A 27,029-nucleotide genomic window follows, 5' to 3' on the forward strand; every position below is an offset into this window, starting at 1 on the left:
AGGGAGGGAGGGAGGGAGGGAGGGAGGAGATTAACAAGCTCGATAGGCTAAAGAGTTTTGACTTTTCATCTGCTAAATGTTGGGAAATATTTAACCAAGAGCCAATCATGTTTGAATTTTAGGTAACTTTCTAAGCAATTTGGACCAGGAAGTTAAGAGAGAAAATAATAGTGTCGATATGAAATGATGAAGGTTTGGACTAGAGTTGTAGTGACCAGGAGATTAGAGTTGAAGATGGTTGTGTTCTAGGTTTTACCACTAACGTTAGTTGTGCAGACTGAGAGAGGGATTTCCAGACAGCTGAAGCATCTAACAAAGGAATACAGCAGGCTTCGTAAAAAACAAACAAAATAATGAATGAATAAATGAAAATAAGAAAAATTATGTGTTTTACACATTATTTTAAAACAGTGAGATTTCTGGGAAGTAAAGCGTTTGGATGTAATGGCAAGTCAGACTCTCAGCAGTAGAGAAGACTGAAGTCCCTGGGCTGGCGGAGATTCTGATCTCATACTGGAGATGGAGGCTTTGGGAATGCTAAACCAGAGTGGACTTGGTTACTATAATCCTAGCACTTAAAAGGCTGTGGCAGGAGGATTGCTGAGTTCAAGGACAGCTTAGGTTATATAGGGAGTTTTTGACCAGTCTGAGCTATGAAATGAGATCCCATCTCAAAACAAAAAGATAAAAATAGGTCTCAGAAACCATGAGGAAGAGGTATCTTAGCTGCTGAGCCATTTCTTCAGCCTTGCAAGGAGTCAGCTTCTGAGCCACAGGAGGAAAATATCCCATGAAGGCCATAATAAAGCCCGGGGTTAACTACAACAGAGAGGTGAAGAGAATTAGAGTGTCCTCCTAGTGAGGAAATCCCATCCCAAAAGCTGCATTCTGTGTGACTTCATTTATATAGTCCATTTGATATGGCAAAATTATATAAATAAGCAAGTTAGTGGTTGTTAGATGATTGGGGATAGATGTAGGGATTGACAAGCCAAGTGAGGAAAGTAGGTGTGGCTATGAAGGGGCTGTATGAAGGACCTCTTAGTGATGGACTGTTATGTGCCTTGGCTGTACTAGTGTCCATATCCTGGCTATGATGCTGTATCATGGTTTTTTCCTGTAGTGAGAAAGACTGGTAGAGGTATGTAGGGAGGCCCTTGTGCATTATTTCTTAGAATTGCATGTGAATCTGTATTTTTACCTCAAAATAAGCATGTGAGTTTATATCTCAAAACATTTACTACACGAGTCTTCTACATTTCAAGCATGCCAGTTATCCACTGTTTAAATCATCCTTTAATGTGCATTCCTTTGCCAGTAAGCTGTTCTTTTGCATTTGAAGTGGTTCTCAAAGATGATGGAGGGGTACTAGACAGGGAAAGCAAAAATAGAGTAATCCTCTAGTACTGATAGCAGGTGAGTGACAGGTTATTTGCTGCCTTTACAGAGTTAGCATGTACTTCAGGAGACGGTGTGTCAGCCAGTCACACTTTCTTGCTTCACATCTTTGATTTTAGGAGTGGCCTTTGAGCAGGGAAAAATCCTTCCCACTCCAGAAACAGTTCCTTTTAGACTCAGCAGAGACATCGTGGATGGCATGGGCATCACTGGTGTGGAAGGTGTCTTCAGAAGGTAAGGGAGGAAGGCAGACAATTTTTGCTATCAAGTTTATTATTCAGCTAATAAATTTATATGATGATGGGATTCAGTGGTAGAATGACATCCCGGTACTTAGTACTAAGGAAATGACCATTGGTATGGGCAGTAATCGTTCTTTCCAGCCACCCGGGGCTTACTTCAGCACGGCACATGTTGTCACATCTGACCTCCTCTGGAAGAGGCCCACTTTGACTGTTACTCAACCTGAGCTGACGTGCTCTGTTTTTACTGTTTTGTTGGTGCTCATTGTTGGGGGTATTAAAGAGATAGTAGTTTTTTGTTTTTATTTTTATTCTTATACAATACATCCTGACTTCAGTTCCCCCTCCCTCTACTCCTCTCAGACACACCCCACCTCCCCTGTCTCCCAGATCCACTCTCCCTCCATTTCCTTTCATAAAAGATCAAGGATACCAACCAAACATGGCATAACAAGACGCGATAAGACTGGCCACAAACCCTCATATTAGGGCTGGGCGAGGCAACCCAGTAGAAAGGAAGCGGTTCCAAGAGCAGGCAAAAGAGTCAGAAACACCAAGCTAACAGCCATAATATATATGCAGAAGACCTATCTCAGACCCACGTAGACTCCTTGATTGCCGCTTCAGTCTCTGAGCTCCTGTGAGTCCCTTGTTTGTTGATTCTGTTGGTCCTCAACCCCTCTGGCTCCTATAGTTCTTCCTCTGCCTCTTCAGTGGGGGTCCTTGAGCTCCAAGGGGAGGGACCTCATAGAGATCTCCAAATTGGGCTCAAGATAGTTCTGTCTGGAAAGAACCATGTTCCAGTATAGTTCAAAGCCAAAGATTTTTTTTATAGTTTTCTCAGTAAAGGTCTATAATCTCAGATTGTAAAAGTAAATTAATACTTGCCTCAGTAATCAAGACAAAGTATTTCATAGCAGTAGTGTTTTTTTTTTAAATAAGTGCTGAGCTTATAAAATACACACCACGTATTTGTATTTATATTAAGTTCTGGAACATCTCTTAAATGCTGCCTTTGCCAACTGGTCTGCTCTTTGAAATAAAATTTTGGGAATTGCTAACAAGGATCATCTAAGTATGCATGCATAAGTGCATATAGGCAAAGATGACTGAAATATTGGTGTGCTATAGAATTCATGTTTGTAATGTGTTTCACCTTGCAGATGCTGTGAGAAAACCATGGAAGTTATGCGCAGTTCTCAGGAAACTCTGCTAACCATTGTAGAAGTAAGACATCTGGATTCCTTTACTGGTCAGCCTGCCTTGTTAGGAAGTCACTCATTTGAAGAGCATTGTTCATTTCATGTAGACTGGTGCTGGGCAGCAGCAGAAAGGGACACAGTGGACATTTTCTTACATCACAATGTTTGGGGTTAGAAACGTGTCTTGGGATATTATAGCATTTTTAAGTAATCTCCAATTTCTAATAAATAAATGAGCACTTTGACATCCTAGACATCCCACTTCGGCCTGTTGCTGTTGTGCTTGCCACACAAGCATGAGGGCCTGAGTCGGTATCCCTAGAAGCCATATAAAAACCTAGCATAGTAGTGCATGTTTATAATCCTAGCACTGAGGAAGCGGGGATGGGGGGAGATATTTGGGACTCATGGACAGCTAGTATAGCCAAATTGGTGAGTTTACCGATTTGGTGATAGGCACTGTCTCCAAAAAAAAATGAATAGAAAAATGATTGAAGAAAACACCTGACAACCTCTGGTCCCATCACACCCACACATGTGTGTACATATACATACCAGTGTAGCTGTATGTATCCCATATGAGATTGTTTTGAGATTGGTTTCCATGAAGTCAATAATATATGTCATTTTCCCTTGAAATTTCAGAGCTAATTTAGTTGCAAATCAGAATACCAACATTGTTAGTGATATAACTGAAGAATGAGGTTTGCTGTTGAGGCTCTTGCAGTTCTTGTTTGCTATGTAGCTTTGAGACAGTTCATCTGAATGGAGCTGTGTCCTGCGAACATGTGTTTAAATCAGGTTTATCATCTCATGTAGACCCAGGGCAGAGAGGGAAAAAAGTCATACTTCCAGTGCTTATGACATTAATTCTACCAAGTGAGAATTGTGTGCATCTGGCAGTCATTACAAAGCTGGTAAGGATGTGTGAGACAAGAACTTAGCTATTTCCTACAGAGAGAAATAAAGGAAGTTGAGTACAGGCCCGACTGCACACAGGTATCACCTATTCTGCTTCTAAAGAGTAATGTTAACTGAGTTTGAACCAGATTTTTAGGGACGAAGAAGTAGGAGCGTGTGTGTTTTGTAAATCCCTCCTGTGCAGGCAGGGTTGAGAGTCATTTGTATTTCACTGGCACTATTGAGATTCATAGTAAGGGTGGAGCTGTGTCCTTTAGAAGATTCAATTAGCAGTTTGCCATGCTGGTCTGAGTGAGAGTATTGCATCTGAGAAATGATTTCTGTTCCCACTTACAATACCTGTATCACTTTAGAACAAACCCACCCTTCACAGTAACACAAAGTTCTATTGTTGCCCCTGGTAAATCAGTCCAAATTTCTGAGAGTCATTTGCCGTGGTTTTCCTAATATTAAGGAACAGTTTCTCTTTCATCACTGCTGTCTCCTGCTCTAGGGCAGTGCTTCCCAATAGTGTTTTGACTCCCAATCCTGAGGTCACTCCTTTTAAAGTCAGTCCCTCCGTGGTTTATCAGTGGTTCTGGAGGACACTCAGAGCAGCAGTACAAAATGAAAAGCTTTTGATACTGCTGATCTAGTACATGTCCTACACTTAAAATACACTGAAGACATTTTACAGTCCTGGCATGTGGATGCTGGGGAAACCCAGTGAAGGTGACTATCAGAAAGATTGTGGTCCTGTGATGCTGGCCTGGCCTCTGTAACCAAGTATTCTACTTACTACTAAGACTGCCTAAGTCTGACTAAGAAACAAGAAATGTCTGTGTGTACACACAGCAGGGCAGTTTGCTGTTGAATACTTTACATCCTTTTATTAGGTTCACTCAGCTTGGGATCTAATTAATAGAAAAAGAGCCACTGGAGTGGGTAGTAGGATGGTGGTCAAAATGTTAGTTTTGATGGAGCTAAAACTCCATTAGGGAACATGGCTTAAGAGTGAGGTGAAATAGACCTGGGGAGAGAAGGGAGTAAAAACCACAGTGACAATCTCCTCCAGCTAGGACAGTGTCATCCAGCCTGACACCTGACCCTAGGGGAAGAGTGAACTCGGGGTGGGATGAGAACCTTGGAGCTTATATTTAAAATAACTCCTCTGCACAAATACGTAACTCATCTCTTAGTCTGCTCCCTCCACCAGCTGCTCGAGACTAGTGTTATTTTATGTGGTTGCTATTGTTGTTAACTATGTAATCAACATGCATATCATTTGTTTTTTCTGTCTAGGTCCTTTTGTACGATCCTCTCTTTGACTGGACTATGAATCCTTTAAAAGCTTTGTATTTGCAGCAGAGGCCAGAAGATGAGACTGACCTCCATTCTACCCCCAATGCGGAAGATCAAGAATGCAAACGAAGTCTTAGGTGGGAGATTTTTAGGAGGAGGGACCTATTGTTAGTTACTTAGATTTTGTTATTCCCAAGCCCTTAACTGTTGTGCCTCATTGATTTCTTCATGTTTTTTATCCTTAGTGATATTGACCAGAGTTTCAACAAAGTAGCTGAACGTGTCTTGATGAGGCTGCAGGAGAAACTGAAAGGCGTGGAAGAAGGCACTGTGCTCAGTGTGGGTGGACAGGTGAACTTGCTTATCCAGCAGGCCATGGATCCCAAAAATCTCAGCCGACTCTTCCCAGGATGGAAAGCTTGGGTGTGACCTTCAGCTCAGGAATTACTCTAAACTCAAGACTTCAGAAATTACATCTCAGCCGCCCTATTTGGATGGGAATTAGTTAATAACTGCTTTTGAACCAGTTTTCTCCTTGATACATAACCAGCCAAAAATTAATATTTCTGCTCTTGTATGTTAGGATGAATGTTGACTCTTAAGATCATGCTTGTATTGTTTTCAGTGGGATCACTGAGGTGCACAGTGACCTGAAGCCAGTGGGAGCAGCAGAGTGAGTTTTGCTTTGGTGTGTGTTAGGATGAGTTTGTAACTCTTGCTCTAAGCAGTCTTTAGTTAAAGCAGGTTCCCAGACCGTCACTGTGAGCGTGTGCGTGCGAATTCCAAAGTACTTAGTAATGCTGTAGAACGGGTAGATGTTAAAATTATAACTGTCACTATATCATGGGAAACTCACATTAAAATAAATGTTGGACTGGAGTGTAGCTCAGTATAGAACAAGTGCCCAAACTGTCTGAGGCCCCAAGTTCAAAACCAGAATTGCAGATTAAAGGGGTGGCGGGGAATGGAGTAAATCGTGTTGAAAACAAAGTAGTAAAGGTTGAACACAGAACACACTTAGTTTCAAAGTCCAAAACATGAGATGTTCCAGTATCCAAAGCTTTCTGACATATTGAGCACATTTCCGAGGTTCAGATTAGGTGCATAGCTAGTCTTAGCTTACAGTCATCACAAATGCTTTACAGTCTGAAAATATCCAAAACCAGAGGCAGCTCTGGTCCTCGGCATTTTTAGGAGGGGACACTGAATAAACCTGCACTTAAGAAATGGTCTGCTTTCAAGCCAGGCGTGGCGGGACCGTCAGAGCTACACAGAGAATCCCTGTCCCTAAAACCAAAGCAGAAGAAATGTTCTGATTCAGGTGCAGGATCACTCAGTGTTCCCAAGTGATGAGGTCTGGAGAGGAAGAGCTGGGTGTTTGTATTGTTGATTCTTGAGTTTGGTGGCCTAGTTTGTGATCTTGAAAGGTGAGCTCATTTTCAGCCCCCTTCTCACACATGTGTGTGTGTGTGACTCCTGCGTGGGCTAGGCTGAGTGATTCTTCAAGAGAGTTTGCTCACGTCTCATCCCCAGGGGCTTCACAGACATTCCTCGGCTCCAGGCTCTAGGTCTCAGGAATAGTGTAGATTTCTGAGAGCAGAAGAGTCTCCCAGGCCATGACAGACCTACTCTATCATCTCTGTGCAAATAGGCAGAGTGTTGTACTGATACCCCTTTCAGTGAAAGCTAAGCCTGCATGTGTCTCATCAAGGTGGCAGGGTGAAGGGAGGTGCATCTAACGTCTCTCACTTGCTGCTAAGATTCTTTAGTCCATACACACACACACACATACTCACACACATGTATATATACATCGATACACATATGGATGTTTGCATTATTGTGTATATATATACACACATACACAAAGCCAAACTCTTGGTTTCTGCAAACTATTATGAAAATTATTTTGCATTTTAACTTTCCTGCTTTGTGTCTTTTGTCAGAATTTGGATATTATAAATATTTGGTATCTACTTACTGTAGTAGTCAAGAGGATGTGTTGAACTTAGAAGGTCTTTAAGAAAGTGTTGACCTCCTCATAGATAGAGAATGATATTAGCTAATAATGGCTAGTTAAATGAATTTGTAATGTTTCTGCAGTTAAATCACTGAAGAGGTTGGAATAATAATTGATCTGTTCTTCACCCTTGAATTATATGCCACAAACATATTTTATCGATGACTTTGAAAAGTTTATATTAGGTTTTCAGGTAAACCTAGAAGCAGCTAATTGAAATATAAAAAGATTAAGTTAGAAAATATTTTTGACAAACTTGAGTAAGATGGGCAGTTACCAGGAGCCAATGCGGTGAGATTTACAGGTATTAAAAATCAGGTATTTCCTTTATGTCAAGTACCTGACATGTCTATCAGCAGCATGTTTGGTTCCTACAACAAAAACTTGTAATATTGGATGGTTTTCTTTTTTTATGCTTTGAAAACAAATTTTTTTTACTGTATTCAGTGTTTAAATCCATGACAAGTGCTTCACCTATACACATAAAATTACTAAATTGTTTTATCAGATCCCTTTTAATATACAATATATACACCTATAGAAAAAGGAAGTAGGAAAATATTAATAGATAAAATTATAGCATGTAGACAGAGTACTTCTGCATTCCAGCCTTGTTTGAGCGACAGGTAAAGATACTTGTTACAAGTCATAATGCCGCCATATCTGCTAGGAAAAGACCGCGGCATCTCTGAGTCACCTGGGAAAAGCCATGTTCCTGTTTTGCTTTTGGAAATAATTATTCGTAGGTTTATATTAAGTATATCCTTAAGCCTTTCATCACTTTAGAAACCTATAAAATTAGCAAACTAAGCTACATTTTAGTAAATCTTTTGATCCCAGAAAGCAAAACTGGGCAACAGACCTATATACTAAGTACACAGTTGAAATCTTTGGGCGAGAGCCAACAAGAAGGTTAATGGATGAGTAGCTCTCCCAGTCCAGTCCTATCAAACTGTGGATCTCAGCGGGCGGATGATTGCCCAGCTGCTGCTGATGTGTAAATTCTTTTCATGATGAACTTATATAAATAACGCTACGGTTAGGCTAATAATAGAAAAATACTGTTTGTAGCATACTATAATTAGAGAAAGTTACTGGTATAAAACACAGAAAAATCTATGCCTTTTACCTGTCAGGAAAAATGGCAACAACATTGATATTTATTACCTCACAATAAATTTCATTGATTGTAAGTTGAGCCACGATGATTAAAACCTTATAGCATGATTTTGCATACCATCAATTCATTAGATAATCAGCAGATATATAGCCCTTGAATTTTCCAAAACCTTCTTAGTTTTTCATGTGTAAAAGTAGGAAACCAGAGTCGAGAGCCCTCAGAAACAGAAATGTTGAAGGTACCGTATCTGTACAACTCAAAGATTCAAAATACAAGCATCACACATACGAGCAATAAATAAGTCAGACTTTCGTTCTGAATGCCTTAGCTATACACTAAGTGCCCTTTTCCTGAGAGAAGAAAATGTGCGTATAAGGCTGGGTTTATGTTTTACAACAACTCTTTAAAACATATATTTTTGATGGGCAAATTGTATTCCAAATTTTTTTTAGGTAGCCGGCATTCAAAACATTGGTATACCTTCTATTTTATGAAGAAATAATTTTAAAGTGTCAGTTGGAAATTTTTCATGCTGCTGATTAGTCATTATCTTGTTAACTGATGACATCAGGTATCCCATTTTATATCCAGAGAAAGTAAAAGTTGGAAAAGGTTACTTGTCTGAGGCCAGAAGACATTGCACACAAGTATCATATAAGCAGTCTCTTCAGTTGAAGAGCTTTTAGTAAAAAGAATCTGGCGTTCACTGGTCAGGTATAAGTCAGTGAAAAGCAAATAGAGAAGCTGCTAGAAAAGGAAGTTAGACAGCTGGTGTGTCTAGAGTGAGGGAGGCAACAGTCTCTTCCAACCCTGTGCACCCTCAGAGTGGTCCCAAATCAGGCCCCAAATGTAAGGTCGTCATAGTGTTCACTTAAAATGGGGAAAAGATTGTGCACCTAGAAATCTGTCACAAATTTAAATATGGTAAAAGGAACAAAAGCAAAAAGGAAGAACTTTGGGCACCTTAAGGTTTATAATAACCACCTTTTAAAGTAGAAGGCCAGTATGGAATAGAGAAAAGTGTCATTTCAAGTGTTTTAGTTGCACCTTAATGAAATTATATATTTTATATAGATTTGTTTAGTGTTATTAAATGTAATCTGTTACATTGTTACCTGAATGTTACAAAAAATTTTAATAAAGAATTTTACAAGTTTATGTTAACTGTACAAGTAAGTGTATGTCCATTTTATGAAATATTTGATATGTGCCCGTCACGGGGCTAGTTCCTAGGGAGACAGCAGTGAGCACAGAAGTCAGCACTCGGTTCAGAATCCAGGTAGGAGGGCTCCCCGTTCATGTTCTTGGCTGTGCCTTAGAAAATGATCTAGTTGACATTTCTCAAATCTGAAAAACTAAGTTGCACCAGGATATGACAAATGAAGATCCTGATATCCTAAATGTGATGTTTCATTTTATCATATTATTTTAAAATTCATTCTTCTTGAGAGTTTCATGTTCCTCTGTGCAGCTTCTGGAAAAATGAATTTTGTGTACAGTGTAGTCAGAGTGTCCAGAAAGACTGGGTTCAGACTTAGTTAGAATCTCATATAATGGAATTACTCCTCGGAATAAAAGCCCCCTACTTTGCTCTGACGTGGTGCGTGGTTTTGTATACAGCAGGAGTAAGAGTGTACACTTATTAGTACAGCGCTCCTTCCCCTCTGTTTGCTGATCGTCCACTGTCATCATTCACAGGTAGTTCAGTCTTTTCTGTAAGGACTTCCCTTCACCACTACCCAAGTCTTAGCGTTTCTGTTGTGGAGATCCTCATACTGTTACCTCATTTCTTCCTCGGCACCATTGTGGTTTTTATACGGTATCTCTTGTCTCTTATTATTTGGAATTTAAGGTGCTTACTCTCCATGGAAATGTTACCTATTCTTTGTAGAAACTTACGTTGGTTCTTTCAGCCCCAGTGGTTCTCAACCTTCCTAATACAGTTCTCAGCCATAGAATTGTTTTCATTGCTACTTCACAACTGTCATTTTGCTACAGTATTGAACTGTAAGGTAAATCTGTAGCTCTCAGTGGTCTCAGGTGACCCTTACGAAAGGGTCATTCAATCCCCGCCACAGGGGTCACATCCCACAGGTTGAGAACTGGTGTTTTAGGTGCTCATATCTGCTATGAATAATTATTTTTTTTTCCCTCCCAGATCTAATACTGTTTTGTTACTTTATCTTCCTCTACTCTTTCGGCCACAGCCTCTGCTTGGGCAGCGATAATGGAAGATAGAAGCCGTCATGTTTGAACAGTCCTATGGCTCATGGCCAGCGCTCAAGTGTCAGTGTTTCCCCATTTTCTGTTTCCTGAAGGGTTTTTAGTGAGGCGTCTGTGTCCCTTTTCCTGTTAAAGAAATCCCTGGACTGCTGCGAAGCTTTGGGGTTGGGTTAACAGTTACTGTACTTGCTGAAAATGACCACTTTCCGAAAGTGAGCGTGTCACTTTGGTGTTCACTCTGTTAGGTTTCCTAAGATTAAGTCAGCCATACACTTTCAGCACCTGAGAGTTGGTGGGATCTTTAGGAGGTAGGCCAGTGCAGGTAGGGGAGAGGCGGGTTATGACCTTTGAACTCATAAAGTGGAATCCTGGTGCCTCTTTGTGTTGCTGCTCCCTGCCTTAGAAATGATTAGCTTTGCAAGACAACTTGCTCCCTAGCGTGATACTGTCTCACCATAGAACCTGAAGTGAAGGAGTCTGATAAATTGTGAACCTCAGGCATTTTACCCCAACAATAGAATGCTATCATAACATACATGGGTATGTGGACATCTTTTTAGGACTCTGTCCTTAGTTTTCTGGTATAAAACCAGAAATGGTGTCCTTTTGTTTGGGGCTTTTTTTTTTTTTCACCTTTTAATTCTCACAATGTATGATTTCTTGAGATTGAAAACATATGCCATCAGGTTGTTTCTCCTCAAGAGGGCTTCCGTTGTTTGTTTTTAGGTGTATGGATGGGTTTTTGCCTGCGTTTATGTCTGTGTACCACTCACATGCTGGAAGATGGCAGTAGATTGGCTAGAACTGAAATTAGATAGTTGTGAGTCACATGTCAGTGCTGAAAATCAAACCTTGGTCTTTGGGAAAAGCAGTTGGTGCTTTCAACCACTAAGCCAATTCTCCAGCCCCGGGTGTATAGTTTCTTTATGGTAAGTCCTTACAGCCCTTTCTCTCAGGCTTTTGGAAATATACAGAATATTGTTTCTTATAGCTACCCTACTACAGAGGCACAGAACCTAAGGCATATTGATTCTGTGTGTGTGCATGTGTGTAAATTTACTGATCATGTCCGATCTTCATTCTCCTCTCTTGGGGAGGTTTCCTCCTCCCTTTTATTTCCGTGTGACACAAGAGTGCCTGTTGGTTTTGCTATGTCTGACTTTTATTTTATTTAACATGATACTCTCCAGATCCATTTTCTCCCAGATGATAGGTGACATGATTTTACTCTTTTTATGGCTAAATAGTACTCAGCTGTACATATAAACCACATTTCTTTTTCTAGAAGAGGATGATTTATTGATGAGGTATTTAAATCACTGTTAACTGTATTTGGATATGTCTGTCCCTGAGGCTACTCCAAAAAATTCAAAGCAAAACTACTGTGTGATCCAGCAGTGGTACTTCTGGTGTTTATCTAAAGGAAACCAACATATCAAAGAAATCCATGCTTCCTACATTCACTGCTTCCATCCAAAGGCACCAAACTAAAGGAGATGGAACCCTGACCACCCAGATTTGACGGGTACACGTTGTATATGCGTTGTGAAATACACTTCCCCCCTTGAAATGTGTAAATTGTTACCTGTGCATCATTTAAAAAATACTTAAGTGGACAGTTCAGGAAAAAAATAAGTGAGGGCCATTTGTACAGTGAATAAGCTCTGCCCTGAGCAACTGTGCTAAAAGCAAATTGCATTTGGAGGTTTTTTTTTTTAAACAACCTAAATATACTTTATTTTAAGTGTGATTTCAGACAACTACAGTTTACCAGAATACCAGGAAGAACTATACACTGTCCAGTGTAGTATTTCTGAAGTCCTCCTTAATAGGAGCAAACATATACATAAGTCATTACAGTCGAAATATCCAGTCTCCTGGCTTTAACTGAAAAATGGGCTTGAAGGGCCATTGCTCAGAAAAGGAAGTCCTTTATGGTTTCATTCCAAACATGGAATTGGGTGTTAAGCTAGTGAACTGTGGCCTTACGTAAGTATTTTCATAGTAATTATCCTCATATGGCCCTTCCGTTGGTGCCTCTGACTCATCATAGTTATACAGGTTTTTCTGGATTTGTTGAAGCCTCACATCTGAAAAGAAATGACAGATGGTTACAACAGTGTCCTGTCTGTAAGTCCTTCCCGTCACACTTTGAACACATGTCCTTATTGCTGTTTAACAGAAATTCTCAATGCCCCCATCTCTACTCATTCTATTTTAACCACTGTTCCTCTCTACACAGGTCTCTGTATGACCCAAGTTCTAGGTGTGACCTACCCAAAAATACCTCTGTAATTTGGGGCAGTCGTTGATGTTCTGTAAGTCCAAGTCTTCATCTGTAAAATTTAAGATTGTGGTAGCACCTGCTGCATGGTGTATATACCCCCATGGGAGTCAGAGGATGTTGTGAGGTATCCTCACGCTGCCCTAAAATCTCACTGAACATGGAGCCTCTCGGATCCACGTGTGTCCACTCCCTCATGCTATGGTTACAGGCACCCACAGGCTGTGCCTGGCCTTTCTTGTGCCAGGGTCTTTAAACTTGCACAGTCAAGTGGTCTTCTCCACTAAGCCATTCCCAGAACCTGCCTGGATTTGTGATAACTAAATGAGATGGTCCATTGTGTTTGGAATGAGTGCTTTGTAATTAGCTAGAGCCGTTTCTTCACTCCCAAATGAACTATCTTGTCTGTTTATGAATCTGCTCTGGATACCTGCCCCATCCAGCCCCTGTGTACACACATGCACACCCTGTCTCTTTGCTTTGTTTTGTTTCTGAGACAGGTCTTTGTATTATGTCACCCTGGCTATCCTGGGAACTTAATATGTTGATCAGGCTGGCCTTGAACTAGAGATATGCCTGCCTACCTCAAGTGTCTGGCTTTCTCTAGCTTCTTAAAAGGTAGCATACATATTCTCCGGGTGCCACCATCTTTCCACAGTATTTAAGGTAGCTTTCCCTTACCCTTATCAATATGATAATTGGAAGGAGCATATTTTTACCATAACCTTTTAGAACTTATTATTATAAACAATTATTTAGAAATTGTTTCCTTTTTTGTATCTGTCATGTATATTCTTTATCAGTAAATCACTTAAGTGTGTACTTCTTGTGATTTCTATAGCAATGCTTTAATCTCCTTGCCCTTTATTATAAAGACAGTTACCAAAATTGTTCTGTAGAAGGCCATTGTAATGGTTCGACTTGGTTGTCAACTTTACTCTGTCTGGAATCAGCTATCCCATGAGGAATTTGCTTTACTGGGTTAATTGAAGTACGAAGGCCCACCCACAATATGGGTGGCACCTTTTGGTGGCAGCCCAAAATAAGAGAAGGTGGAAAGGAAAGGCTTGCTTTGCCTGCTTGCTTTCATTATAATGGCAAGTTCGTCTATGCTGTTGCTGCATTCTTTCTCTGAGAGCAGAATCAGCTTCTTCAGGTTTCTGATGTGTCCTTAAGGTCAGCAGCTCTCCAGGGACCCATCCAGCTTCCAGTGCTGATGTTGCACCCAGCCCCCATGGAATGAGCAGCCGCGGGATTCTCAGACTGTCCCGAGGGAGCCGTTGCTGGACTATACAGATTACACCGTATAAGACAGTCTAACAGATCAGCACTGATTCCATTAATCCCCAATGTAAAAACTGCTTGGTGTGTTTGAGGAACAGGCATGGGTCTGAAAACGAAGAGTAGAAGTGAAATGCGGGACATGTTCGTGTAGGTACAGCCAGAGGCCATGGTTTATATGTGGAAAGCGTGTATTTGAGGCAGCAGACTATGACAGTGTTTCAGCTGTGAAGTCTTAACCTGCTTTAGTTCAAATCCTAGCACAGACTGGCTTTGAGCAAGTCATATCGTCTCTCCTCCCTCAGAAAATGCAGATAATAGAACCTGTTTCATATGTTTGTTTGAAAGATCAAGTTAAATTCATTCTCCACAGTAGTTGCTAAGAGTTCACACTATCTGTTGTGTGTAGAATGGCCCTGGGCATTATCAGCATGGGAACCATCGCAGAAGGGATGATGGGCAATCACGTGCTGGATTTGAGTGGCAGCAGTGAGCTGGGAGTAAGTGAACAACGAATGAAAACGATAGCTCATATCGACGGGGTGATATGTGTTGGGCAGCGTCCTAAGCTCTGCTAAGTGTCAAGCCCTAGTCTACGCTTCTTCTCTGTGTTATAACAACAGCAGAACAGGAACTCAAACCCAGACTCCACACTCTTAACTGCTCTGCCTGGCTGCTTCTCATACAAGGTAGCAGAGTTACATTCTGGTCACTGGTAAATCATAGTCTTTGATGGTTGTGCTGGTTGGTTGGGTCAACTTGACACAAACACAGACCTGGGTAGAAAGACTCCTAACTGAGAAATGCCTCTTTAAAAGACTGGCCTGTAAGCAAGCCTGAGCTATGGCTTTGACAAGTGATGGGGGATGGGGGGCCTACCTCTTGTGGGCATTGCCATCCCTGGGCAGGTGGTCCTGGGTGGTAGAAGAAAGCAAACTGAGAAAGCCACGGAGAGCACAGTAAGCAGCACTTCATGGCCTCTGCATCAGCTCCTGCCCTGCCCTCTTGGGTGACTGAGTGTAACGTGGGTGTAGATGAACTAAGCCTTTTCCTCCCCAAGTTGTTTTCGGTCCCGGTGTTTTATCACAGCGTAGAACCCCTAAGACGTCAGACTCATTGTACTTCTGTGGCATAGTGGTAGGATTCAGTGTGCCGTTACTGAAGGACAAGAGTGGAATGGAACTTAAACATTGCCAACATTTGGAGGCATTCATTTTGCCAAATCTAGCTTGCCCACTGGAAGTCATTACTGAGACCATGAGCTATACAACTTTCAAAACTTTTACCCTGCCTTAAATAAAATAGAAAACCTATTTTCAAATGAGAGCCCAGCGTATAAAGACAGACATGACGATCATGACCTGACATTTATATCCATGTGTGCATATACACGTTCTTCAGATAATGATGAATATGTACAGATCATTTGGACCCATATAGGTTTTTCCATAAAGTATTGCTAAAAACCACCTACTTTGGACTGGAGAGATGGTTTAGTGGTTAAGAGTACTGACTGTTCTTCCAGAGGACCCATGTTCAGTTCCCAGCATCCGTGTGTTGGCACACAACTGTAATTCCAGTTTCAGGGGATCCGGTGTCCTCTTTTAGCCTCCACAGGCACTTCATGCATGGGGTACGCTTACATGGAGGCAAGATTCTCATACACAAAAAACCAATCACCTACCTTTTAACTTAGCTGAAGAGTTGCTTGTAGCAGTTTCTTTCCAGGTAGCAATATATCTGTAACATATTATATGGGCATTAAATTGACTTATTACTAAATAATGCTAGTTAACAATGCCTAATAGTCACATCTTCACTAGCCTCAGTGTCTGATTTTCATGACTTTACCACCTCCTAGTGGGTCACATGTGATTATAAGGCAGTCTCCAAGATGAGTTACAAGAAGTTCAAATGGAACCGCTGGCCATGGTGGCATACACCTTTAACTCCAGCACTCCAGAGACAGGTAGGCAGATCTCCGAGTTCCAGGACAGTTGAGTAAGACCTTGTCTCAAAATAATGAGGCTCTTTTAAAACAAATTCACCTGTATTTATTCAGATTTTTTAGAGGTCTTTCCAAGAAATTACTAACTTACCAATTTTCCTGTAGGAAGAAATGCCAGATTCTGAATTTTTCCCACAGGATGTGTCAGTAAATTTATAATAATCTATGTAGCCCACGAGGTGGCTTACCAGGAAAGATCTTAACCTGCGTCTGTCTGGAGTGGGAGAATCATGGCGACTCCTCACTCAGCTTCTTTCTCCCAGCATTCTGTTCTGTTTACTCCGCCTACCTAAGGGTTGGCCTATCAAATGGGCCTAGGCAGTTTCTTTATTAATAAGAAATCACTCCCACATCACCCATTATAACTGAAGAGAACAGTAATGGGGACCGGATGCCATAAAAGCCTAGGGAGGTTGCTGTTTACTGCTGCCTAGGACCAGGCCGCCGCAGAGCCTGACTGCATCAGACACCGTGTGTGTCTGCGGGCAGAAGCGCTGCCTGTACACTCCCAGCAATCACCTCGCCTGAGTTCTTGTCGGGGTACAGCGAAACACTTTGCTTTTTATATACTTAACTGGAGTGAACGGAAAGAAGTACATAATTTGGAAACATTTAGGCGAAAAATGTGGCTCTTCACTTCTCTCACCATGTCAAAAGAAGGTGTGTTCATCCCACAGAGTCTAACAGAGAGATGACTGGCAGCTCGGGCTTGTCTAGGCCAGCATCTCCTCAGACATGATGACAAGGACGTCTCTGAATAATGGGAAGTTTCCCTTTTATCACCTACTTCCTCTGGTCTCTTCCTCACGTTCTGTCAATGGCTGACACCTCAGTTCTTCCTGTCCCCTTTTAACTCCCTCTTTCTAATGTCTCCCATTTCTTTACCATCTTTATAATTTTTCTCTTTGCCCATGCAATATCCACAGTTCTTGTTGCAGCTGAATATGCATGGAACATTTTAACGGCGATGCTGAGGTACGACTTGTTGGCTCTACAGTCCACGCATGGTTCGGAGACGGTTAGTATATTCAGAGTTGTGCATTTTCCCCACAGTCCATTTTCAAACATTGTCATTACAGCCAGGAGACACTCAACGTTCCTTAGTTGTAACCTCCCTGTAATCCCTGGTCCACAGCCTCAGGTAATCAACCACTGCTAATATATGTCGTCTCTAAACGTACTTATTCTGCATATATCACTTGTAATTAAGCTGCTATCACGCGACAATTCCATGGGCATCATGGCACGTACCAGAACTTCTCTGCTCTGCTGCTGAGCAACCCTACATTGTGCGAACAAACTGCGCTTTACTCGCCTTACCCTCACCTGATGGACATTTGGATTACTTCTAAGTTTTTCCTCGCTGTAAAATGTTTCTGTGAATGTTTGGCTAGTCTTTGCATGGATGTACATTTTCCTTTTCCTTTGTGCAGCCTCTGGAGTGGTATTGCTGGGTTACATGGCAACACTTGAGCAATCACCAGCCGTCTCCCAGAGCGGCGGGACCACCGCACATTCCTGCCAGCCGTGTATCAAGGCTCCGCTCTCAGCACTCCTGCCAGCGCTCGTTACTAGCCACGCTGGGCTGGTCGTGTCAAGTCCCCACTGCGCTTTCGGCTGGCGTTTACCTGATGACTGTAGTGAACTGAAATTCCCACCACACAAAATCCTAAAAATACCTTTCAATGGCCATTTAAGTTACTGGTACAGTTTTTTAATATCTAAAAAGAGTAGACCATATAGATTGAAGCTATTTCTTTACATAATTAATGCAATTAAATTAAAGCTTTATATATAAGTTATATTTATATTTAAATATTTATATATAAATCTTTAATTTATTTAATTTACATAATTAATGCAATTAAAGCTTTATATAAATATAATACTGAATCCCAAAGTAAAACAGTAAATTAGACGTAGCTGCTGTAATCTACTCTTCTGCCTTGCTATATTTTCTCAAAATCAGTTTTTCCTTTTCTGTTTTAGACAAATTATATTTTTAAAGGTTATGTTCATAACCCAAGGTTCAACCTGGAAACAGGAAATTCTAGAAAGAAAAATACAGGACTTCATCCCCCTGTGAGTGGCTGTAACTTACTCATCAAAGTTGAGTGTGTTCGTCCAGTTCAGCACTTCGTCTACTTCCCATTCCATCACAGAATCTACGCCGCCATTTTCAATGCTCTTGATTAGTCCTTTTGTGGCTTTGTGAATTAGGCCTAGCGTTTCAAGATGGGTCACCTTGGCCTCCAGGCTTCCCAGGTAGTACCTAAATAAGGGAAAAGAAGTGACACACATCCTTTGCAATAAGTGATTAGAAGTGAATACAATTGATGGTTATATATTAAAATTATAAATTAAATCAAGCTTTTGTTCTGTATACTTCTAAACTAAGACCAGTGTGATAGACTCTTCCTGGGGCAAACTAATCACTAACCAGAAAGACTTCACTTACTCAGCTGCTGTAAGTTTCATAACAAAATCTGAATCCAATTCTGAGAAGACTCTTAGAGACTAAGCCAGCTCTCTGGTCTTACAGGTGAAGAACTAAGACCAGGAGGAGTCATGTGACCTCTACAAAGTCACGAGGCTAACAGCAAGTGAAGGGGAAAGGAGGTTTATCTACATCTTAATGTCTTATACACTGCATAATTTTCATATCTTTCTTTAAAAAAGACAGTCACTTGTGGTGGTTGTTTCTGCTTTCTTATATAAAGAATTGAGACTTGGAGAAGTCAAGGAGTTGCAGATTTGACTCTGAGCACGTGCTCCTTCTGACTGGATTCCCTCTTAAGCATTAGTTTAAGGTCCATGTTCCTACCAAACGTGAATAGGGAGACATTAGTAGTCCTTACCAAGAACAGGGAACACAGAAATTCATGGAGAAGACGAATGTATCATCAGCAGACTCTCATCATTACTAGACCTGAGCTACAAAAAAATTCCCAGAGAAGGCCTGAACCTGTAGTAAACAGACATAAATAATGCTTTGCCCTGGTGCGGGAGAATTGTCTGTATTCTGACAATCATGTTTTAAATAAATGCTGATTGGCCAGGCAGGAAGTATAGGCCGGTCAACCAGACAGGAAGGAGAGGTGGGGAGATGAGAACAGGAGTATTCTGGGAAGCAGGGAGCTCTTCCTGCACTCCTGCCCAGACCACTGAAGAAGCAGGATATGATCTGCTCCACTATGAAAGGTAATATATAAGTTACAAGAGTTAATAAGAAGCCTGAGCTAATGGGCCAATCAGTTTTATAACTTATGGATATCTGTGTGATTTTCTTTGGGACTTGCCGGCTGTGGGGTACCAGGCAGGACAGAAACCCCAACAAGCAAGCAGGCCCCTCATGTTACATTGCCCCCAGAGTGCCTAAGGAAATAGTGCTCCCACAATGCTCCTCATTGTATGTAAACACTCATTTTGGGGGAGTCTGAACCTGCTGCTGCATGCAGGGTATCCAGGAGCCACTGACGATGGCAGGGAAGTGGTTCATTTCCAAGGCCAACTGGAAGCAAAGCCAGTGTCCTTTGCTGGCCCAACATTCAAAGAGACATGACTTTTTACTCCAATGGCCCATTTGTAAAGTTAGTCCAACTTAACCACCAGGTGTAGACACAGACGTATGGAGAAAACAAGGTAACATGAAACTTCCAAGGGACCAGAACTCTAGCCACAGACTTCAAAGGGAAAGTATACTAATTAAATGCCTATTCAATATTTAACAAATCTGATAAAACTCAGCGAGATACAGGAGAATTACAGACAGAAAATTCAACAAAATTGGGGAAATTCATGAATGAAATTTCTAGCTGATACAGATAAGGAAATCTTTACAAATGAGGAATTCATTATTTCAAATTAATCATGCAGTTGAGAGATTCATCGCATTAAACCAAGAGAAAAAAATGAACATAAAGATAGGTCTTTTGTAATATCTCAGATGGAAAAAATGAAGAAAAACTCTGGGACACAGTGACACTGTTAAAATATTTGAATCAGTACAAGACGTCAAAAAGTAGAAAGACATGGAACCTTCTCAATGAAGTGTCTCTACCTAGAAAAAGATGTGGTTGTGCAGAATGGAAGAATTCGATACAATAAAGCCCTGTGTGATAGCTCATGGCTGTAATCCAAATACTTGAGGATGCCATGATCTGGACAGTTTGAACAAAGTTCATTAAGATGAATAAAGACTTTCTGAGCCAAGAACTGAGGGAACTCACCACCTCATCACTAGACCTGACCTAAAAAAAAATTGCTCAAAGAATGCCTGCATCTCAAGTACAAGGGCAGTGTCTTCTAAATGCAATTCCTCGTGCAATGTCCTAGCCATTTTAATTGTCCAGATCAGACTGGCCTATGGGTATGTGTGTGGGGGTTGTCTTGATCATTAGTTAATATGGAAGACCCAGTTTGCCTGGTCAGCTCCATTCTGTGGGCAGGTGCTGGGCTGGAAGAAAGCTAGCTAAAGATGAGCCAGCAAGCAGCATTACTCCATGGTTTCTGCTTCAAGTAGTACATGGCCTCCTGCCCAGACTTCCCTCAGTGATGGACGGTAACCTGCAAGCTGAAATGAACCCTTCACTCCCTTAAATTGCTGTGGTCAGATTATCTTCTCAAAGCAGCAGAGAAAAACCGGGCACTTTGCTTTTAAAAAACCAACTAACAGTGTATGTGTGGGTCTGTTTTTCAGTCCTATGGTCTGACCCAGTCATCTCTGTGGCTTTATTCTGGTCACAATGTCTTTATTGCAGTTGTCTTGTAAGCCTTAGAATTCAAAATTAAGTAGTAAGAGTTCTCTAACTTCTTTTCTCAAAAATACTATTTCTTTGGACCAGGACTGATGGAGCATGTGATCAAACCGGACTCTCTGAATGTGGCTGACATGGAGGGCTGACTGAGAAGCCAAGGATATAGGCACTGGGTTTTGATTCTACTCCATGTACTGGCTTTGTGGGAACCTAGTCTGTTTGGATCCTCAACTTCCTAGACCTGGACGGAGGGGGGAGGACCTTGGACTTCCCACAGGGCAGGGAACCCTGACTGCTCTTTGGACTGGAGAGGAAAGGGGAGGGGGAATGGGGTGAGGGGGAAGAAAATGGGAGGAGGGGAGGAGGTGAAAATTTGTAGTAATAATAATAATAAAAAGAAAAAATCTTGAAAAAAATACTATTTCTTTAATATGACCAAATTATCTACTTACATTTCCCGCATCCATTCTATCTTTTTAATTTTTCTTTTCTTTTCCATATCTTGCTTTCTCTTCAGTTTAGAGAAATGGAATTCACTTTCCTTTGTGCTTTCCAACACTTCATTTTCAAATGGCACCCAAAACTATGGCCGAGTGGAGAGGAATACACACAGAATTAAAATACTGATTGTGAAGGACCCTCCATAGACAAGAACTTTGTGTTGGTGGAAACGCACAGGAGAGGGGTAGAAGAGAAGCCAGCCTTTTTGAGGCAGCTCTCATTAAGTCATGTGCCCATTAATAACACAGCAGGTTCAGAAGCACATGTTATAGCAACACTGGCAAACCACTTGTGCACTGACGCATTCCTTCAGTACTTGGTGAAATAAATGCATAGCAGGCCTGTGCTAAGCATGTCCGTCTCATCTCACCTGAACATACCAGCCCCTCCTAGTGCCGCTGGCTTTTCATGACTATCCTCAAGGATTATATCCACTCAGAAAAGAAGTGTCTACTGCTATGTCCCAAACTGTGGTGTCTTTGAATGCCGTGTCCTCCTAGCTGGTTGGTTGTTTTCCCAGTTCCAGTTTATCTTCTCTTTCCACAACACTAGATAACGTTTGCTGTGTCTCCCAACAGTTTGCACTGTTTAACCACTTCCCATACCACACGAAAGCATCCTGCCTACTTGACTGATCCCTAGGTACAGCATTCTTTGTGAGAGAAGGAGCTGTGTCTTCTTACCACTGTGTGCTTAGCATCTGGAACTGTGCCTAGTGTATGACAGGCACGTAATCAAGTACTGAATGAGTGGATTCACACCTTGGTCATTTTAAACATCTCAAACATTGAAAAATTTTGTTATATAAGTGTACCACATCCTATAATCGGGGTTTTGAGTATATAGTTAGCAGAGAGAAAATAAAAATGCCCTAGTTGCAAACCTGATTGTTAAAAATAAACATAAGAGAAGCCTGCCCACTGCCTCATGATGAGCATGTATGTGGTGGATAGAGAGGAGAGAGATGTGGGCAGTTCTTATGCGGTGGAGAGAGGTGTAACTGGAGACATGACAGCAGTGAGGACCAGACTGATGGGAGTGGCCTGTGCTGCCACCTGGGTCCCCAGCATCTACCCCATTTATGAGTTGCTGGAACGTGTGAAGGGGTTGGTCCTGTGGAACCATAGCCATAGGATCTCCATGCTAGGGCAACAGCATGATATCCAAGAGGAATCTTGGTGAAGGTCCGGTCAGTATTGATGGTGTAGCAGAAACCAGAGGCCTTGAACCAGGCCAGTGACTCACTGCAGGGAATGTTGGCAAGTAAAGCTGTTTAGGCAAAAGGGTGTACTGTGTGACACACTGGAGCTCCTAGTCCACTACAACAGATGGATATGTGATAGAGAGGCATGATGGAGGGGAGGAGTGGTACAGGCCAGGCGGACCTGGAGATGAGACAGCCGTGATGGGTGTGGGAGAAGGCTGATGTTGATAGAGAAGCAGGTAGTTGCTCAGAGGGGTCGGCAAGATGTTGGTTTTGTTTGGTTTTTAATTTTTACTTTTGTTTGCTTCCTTTGGATGGGAAGTTACAGGGGTGAAGGGCAGGCATGGAAGGACTGGGGAATGAGTGGGGTTGGGGTGCACGATGTGAAATTCCCAGAGAACCAATAAAAAATTATGATGTTAGCTGGGCGGTGGTGGCGCACGACTTTAATCCCAGCACTTGGGAGGCAGAGGCAGGCGGATCTCTGTGAGTTCGAGGCCAACCTGGTCTACAAGAGCTAGTTCCAGGGCAGGATCCAAAGCTACAGAGAAACCTGTCTCGAAAAACCAAAAAAAATAATTATTGTGTTGAAAAAAATTAAGCGTAAGGAGCCAATGAGTCAACTCACCATGTAAAAACACCACCCAAACCTGACGACCTGGGTATGAGGAGAGCCAACACCTATAAGCTGTCTACATGGAGCACGTGATCCCCCATGCTCGCACACACACCATTTACACCCACACACCCACAGAATAATAATTCAAATAATATCCAAGGATAACAATTTATCATATTTAACAACTCCAGAATAGCTAAGTTAGCATTTTTTCAATTGAATCACAACCATTACTTTTAAAACTCAAGATTAATTTCTAAATATATAAAAATAAAAATGACTACTATTGCCATTGTCTTACTCTCTGGGTGACAGGCCTCCAGCCATTGTTCTCTATGCGGCGGTACCAGCCACTGTGGTCCTCAACCGGAGGCGGATCATTCTTGTTATGAGATGTGTATCTTGCTGGAAGTTTTGTGTAATCTCTAGGGCTGTTAGCACACAGATCTTCAACATGTCTGTGAGTAAAAATTTTATAGTATATCTCCGGTGGAAATTTAACCTGTAGATGGGAAAGTTCAAAGCGTCATTGTAAGGCGGTAACAGACATGGATTACATTGTTAAAATTCTTTGGCACTTCAAGTAAGTGTGCTTTAAAACTGCCAAATCAGAACTCCAGCCAAGGAATCAGGTAAGCCAACTGTAGCTCTTCACTTCTTCCTCAGCTCTTTCAAACCCAATCCCCCTGACTAAGCTTTGCCCCAGACCACCTGCTGAAGCCCTTCAGCTCTGTTGTCCCATCTCCAGTGGACCACACACATCTTGCCCTCCTAGCCTCCTTCCTCCACTTCATTGCTCTATCTCAGTTGCTAATCCAGCAGGCATTCCCTGGGCACACACAGGCAACTGCAGATCTTCTCCTTTCTCTCGATTCCTCTAAACCCAATCCCCCAGCCTCATCGCCAGCTCTGTAGTGGACCTTCTGAGGCCTCTCCTCACTCTCTTCCCGCACTCCAGGGGACTAACCAGGTCCTGTGGAATACCCTGCTTTCCTCCCTCCCTCCAAATCTCCCTTCTAGCCCATCCCCATTCTTTTTTTAATTTACTTATTTCTTTATTAATTAATTAAAGATTTCTGTCTCTTCCCCACCGCCGCCTCCCCTTTCCCTCCCCCCCCCCCCCTCAAGTCCCCCTCCCTGCCCTGTGGGAAGTCCAAGGACCACCCACCTCCATCCAGGTCTAGTAAGGTGAGCATCCAAACTGCCTAGGCTCCCACAAAACCAATAAGTGCAGTAGGATCAAAAACCCATTGCCATTGTTCTTGAGGACTCAGTAGTCCTCATTGTCAACTATGTTCAGCGAGACAAGTTTTAACCCAGGCTTTTTCAGACCCAGGACAGCTGGCCTTGGTGAGTTCCCGATAGGACATCTCCACTGTCTCAGTGTGTGGGTGCCCCCCTCGCGGTCCTGAGTTCCTTACTCGTGATCTCTCTCCTGGTGCTCCTGATTTGGACCTTGAGATTTCAGTCCGGTGCTCCAATGTCCCATCCCCATTCTTACCTGTGAGTGCCCAATAATCTAGAAATACATTTTATCTGGAACCCTCAGTGGCCACATCTATCAGGATCCCAGAAAAAAAATTCCTATCAGGCAACACACAGCGACTACAATCTCCTAAGAACCAGAGAGGGCCACAGAAACCAAGAAACAAAACACCCAACCAACAAAGACAAGATCAGCATCACTACCTAGAATTACAATCTTCCCAAACCCAGATACCGAGACACCAGCATATAACCAAGAAAATGGCCAGAACAATCTCTCTTCTCTAGAGCCCAGCAACCCTCGCCCAGCATGCCCTGAGAAATGCAGTGGAGCTGAAACACTAGACAAGGGCCTTAAAGTAGCCATTAGGAATATGATAGAGGCTCTTAAAGAAAAAAAATGAACAAATCTCTTAATCTATGAAAACATGAGCAAACAGTGGAAGGAAATGAATAAAACAGTTCAAGACCTGAAAGTGGAAATAGACTCAATAAAGAAAACCCAAATTGAGGGAAATCTGAAAATGAAAAATTTAGGAACTCAAGTAGAAACCTCAGAGGTAAGTCTCCCCAACAGAATACAAGAGATGGAAGAGAGAATGTCAGATATTTGAAGACACAATAGAATAAATGGCTAAGTCAATCAAAAAAAAATGTTGACTCTAAAAAAAAAAAATCATGGCATAAAGCATCCAGGGAATCTGGAACACTATTAGAAGACCAAATCTAAGAACAATTGGAATAGAGGAAAGGAAGAGAGACACAGGTCAAAGGCACAAAAAATGTTTTCAACAAAATCATCAAATTTCTGTAACCTAAAGAAAATGCCTATTAAATTATACAGAACACCAAATAGACTGAATCAGAAAACAAAGTCATCCCCTCGACCCCTGCTGCCTATTGATCAAAATACTAAACATACAGAACAAAGAATATTAAAAGCTGAAAGGGAAAAATACCAAGTAACATATAAAGGCAGACCTATTTAGAATAACTCCTGACTTCTCAACTCAATGGAGACTTTAAAAACCAGAATGGCCTGGAAAGATATTTTATAGACTCAAAGAGACCATAGATGCTAGCCCAAACAAAATTTCCACTAAAACAGATGGAAAAATAAGATACTCCATGATAAAACCAAATTTAATCAATATCTATTTACAAATCTAGCCCTACAGAAGATGCTGAGAGGAAAATTCTAACCTAAAATGACTAACCACACCCCAGAAAACACAGGGAATGGTCCCCGACAAGTAAATCAAACCAGGGAAAACACACACATACTCCCGCCCCAATACATACATACACACACACACACACTTCCACCCCCATACATACATACACACACACACACACTCCCACCCCGATACATACACACACCACCACCATGACGACAACATAACAATCAACAAACACTGCTCATTAATATCTCTCAACATCAATGGTCTCAATTCCTAAATAAAAAGACATAGACTAACAGAACGGATGCAAAAATGGATCCATACTTCTGATGCATCCAAGAAATGTATCTTAACATCAAAAATAGACATCACCCAGGCTAAAGAGATGTCTATTCAATGGACCTAAGAAGCAAGCTGGTGTAGCAATTTTAATATCTGATGAAATAGACTTCAAACCAAAACTAATAAGAGATAGGGAAGGACACTATATAGTCATCAGAGGAAAAATCCACCAAGGAGACATTACAATTCTTAACACCTATGCACCAAACACAAGGGTACCCAAGTAAATAAAAGAAACACCACTATAACTTAAATTGCATATTGACCTTCACACAGTGATAGTGGAAAACTTCAATACCCCACTCTAACCACTAGGTCATCCAGACAAAATCTAAACAAAGAATGCTGGAGCTAACTGGCATTATAAACCAAATGAACCTAATAGATATTTACAGATCATTTCACCCGAATGCAGAAGAATATACCTTCTCAGAACCTCATGGAACTTTTTCCAAAATTGACTACATAGTCAAACACAAAGAAAGTCTCAACAGATATAAAATTTGATATAACTCCCTGCATCCTAACTGACCACCACAGATTAAAACTGGATACCAACAATAACAGAAAGCTTGCAAACTCACAGAAACTAAACAAATCACTATTGGATGAAAAAAAAATTGTCAAGGCAAAAATTAAGAATTAAATTAAAGACCTTCTAGAATTGAATAAAAATGAACACACAATGGACCTAAACTTATGGGACACAATAAAACAGTTCTAAGATGGAAGAACATAGCACTAAGTACCTACGTTAAAAAAAATTGGAGCTATCTCATATAGTAACTTAGCAGCACACCTGAAAACTCTAGAACAGAAGGAAGGAAACTGCACCCAAGATGAGAAGACAGTAAGAAATAATGAAACTCTGGGATTAAAAAATCAATAAAAAAGAATAAAAGTACAAAGAATCAATGAAACAAAAGATTGATTCTTTGAGAGAGTCATTAAGATTGACAA

At 41.4% G+C, this 27,029-nt stretch overlaps 2 protein-coding genes across 3 annotated transcripts in view; one reads left to right on the forward strand and one right to left on the reverse strand.

The window, feature by feature from the left end:
• Atm (ATM serine/threonine kinase) overlaps window positions 1-9,342 on the forward strand; it is a 102,015-nt gene extending 92,673 nt beyond the window's left edge. For both annotated transcript variants that reach the window (XM_050119423.1, XM_050119424.1), the window contains 4 exons: window positions 1,518-1,632; window positions 2,804-2,867; window positions 5,045-5,181; window positions 5,290-9,342. In XM_050119423.1, coding sequence (XP_049975380.1) covers window positions 1,518-1,632; window positions 2,804-2,867; window positions 5,045-5,181; window positions 5,290-5,473 — 500 coding nt within the window. In that variant the 3' untranslated portion in view covers window positions 5,474-9,342. The remainder of the gene's footprint in view (window positions 1-1,517; window positions 1,633-2,803; window positions 2,868-5,044; window positions 5,182-5,289) is intronic.
• Window positions 9,343-12,289: 2,947 nt separating this feature from the next.
• Window positions 12,290-27,029, reverse strand: part of CUNH11orf65 (chromosome unknown C11orf65 homolog) — a 27,197-nt gene continuing 12,457 nt past the window's right edge. Inside the window, exons 4-8 of the mRNA XM_050119492.1 lie at window positions 23,363-23,563; window positions 21,190-21,320; window positions 18,082-18,252; window positions 15,657-15,712; window positions 12,290-12,497 (exon numbers count right to left, since the gene is read on the reverse strand). Of these exons, the coding sequence (XP_049975449.1) occupies window positions 12,340-12,497; window positions 15,657-15,712; window positions 18,082-18,252; window positions 21,190-21,320; window positions 23,363-23,563 (717 nt within the window). The 3' untranslated portion in view covers window positions 12,290-12,339. The remainder of the gene's footprint in view (window positions 12,498-15,656; window positions 15,713-18,081; window positions 18,253-21,189; window positions 21,321-23,362; window positions 23,564-27,029) is intronic.

The sequence above is a fragment of the Alexandromys fortis genome, unplaced genomic scaffold (genome assembly GCF_014885135.2).
Source record: "Alexandromys fortis isolate MF-2015 unplaced genomic scaffold, M_Fortis_MF-2015_v1.1 scaffold_167, whole genome shotgun sequence".
NCBI classification, from domain to species: Eukaryota; Metazoa; Chordata; class Mammalia; order Rodentia; family Cricetidae; genus Alexandromys; species Alexandromys fortis.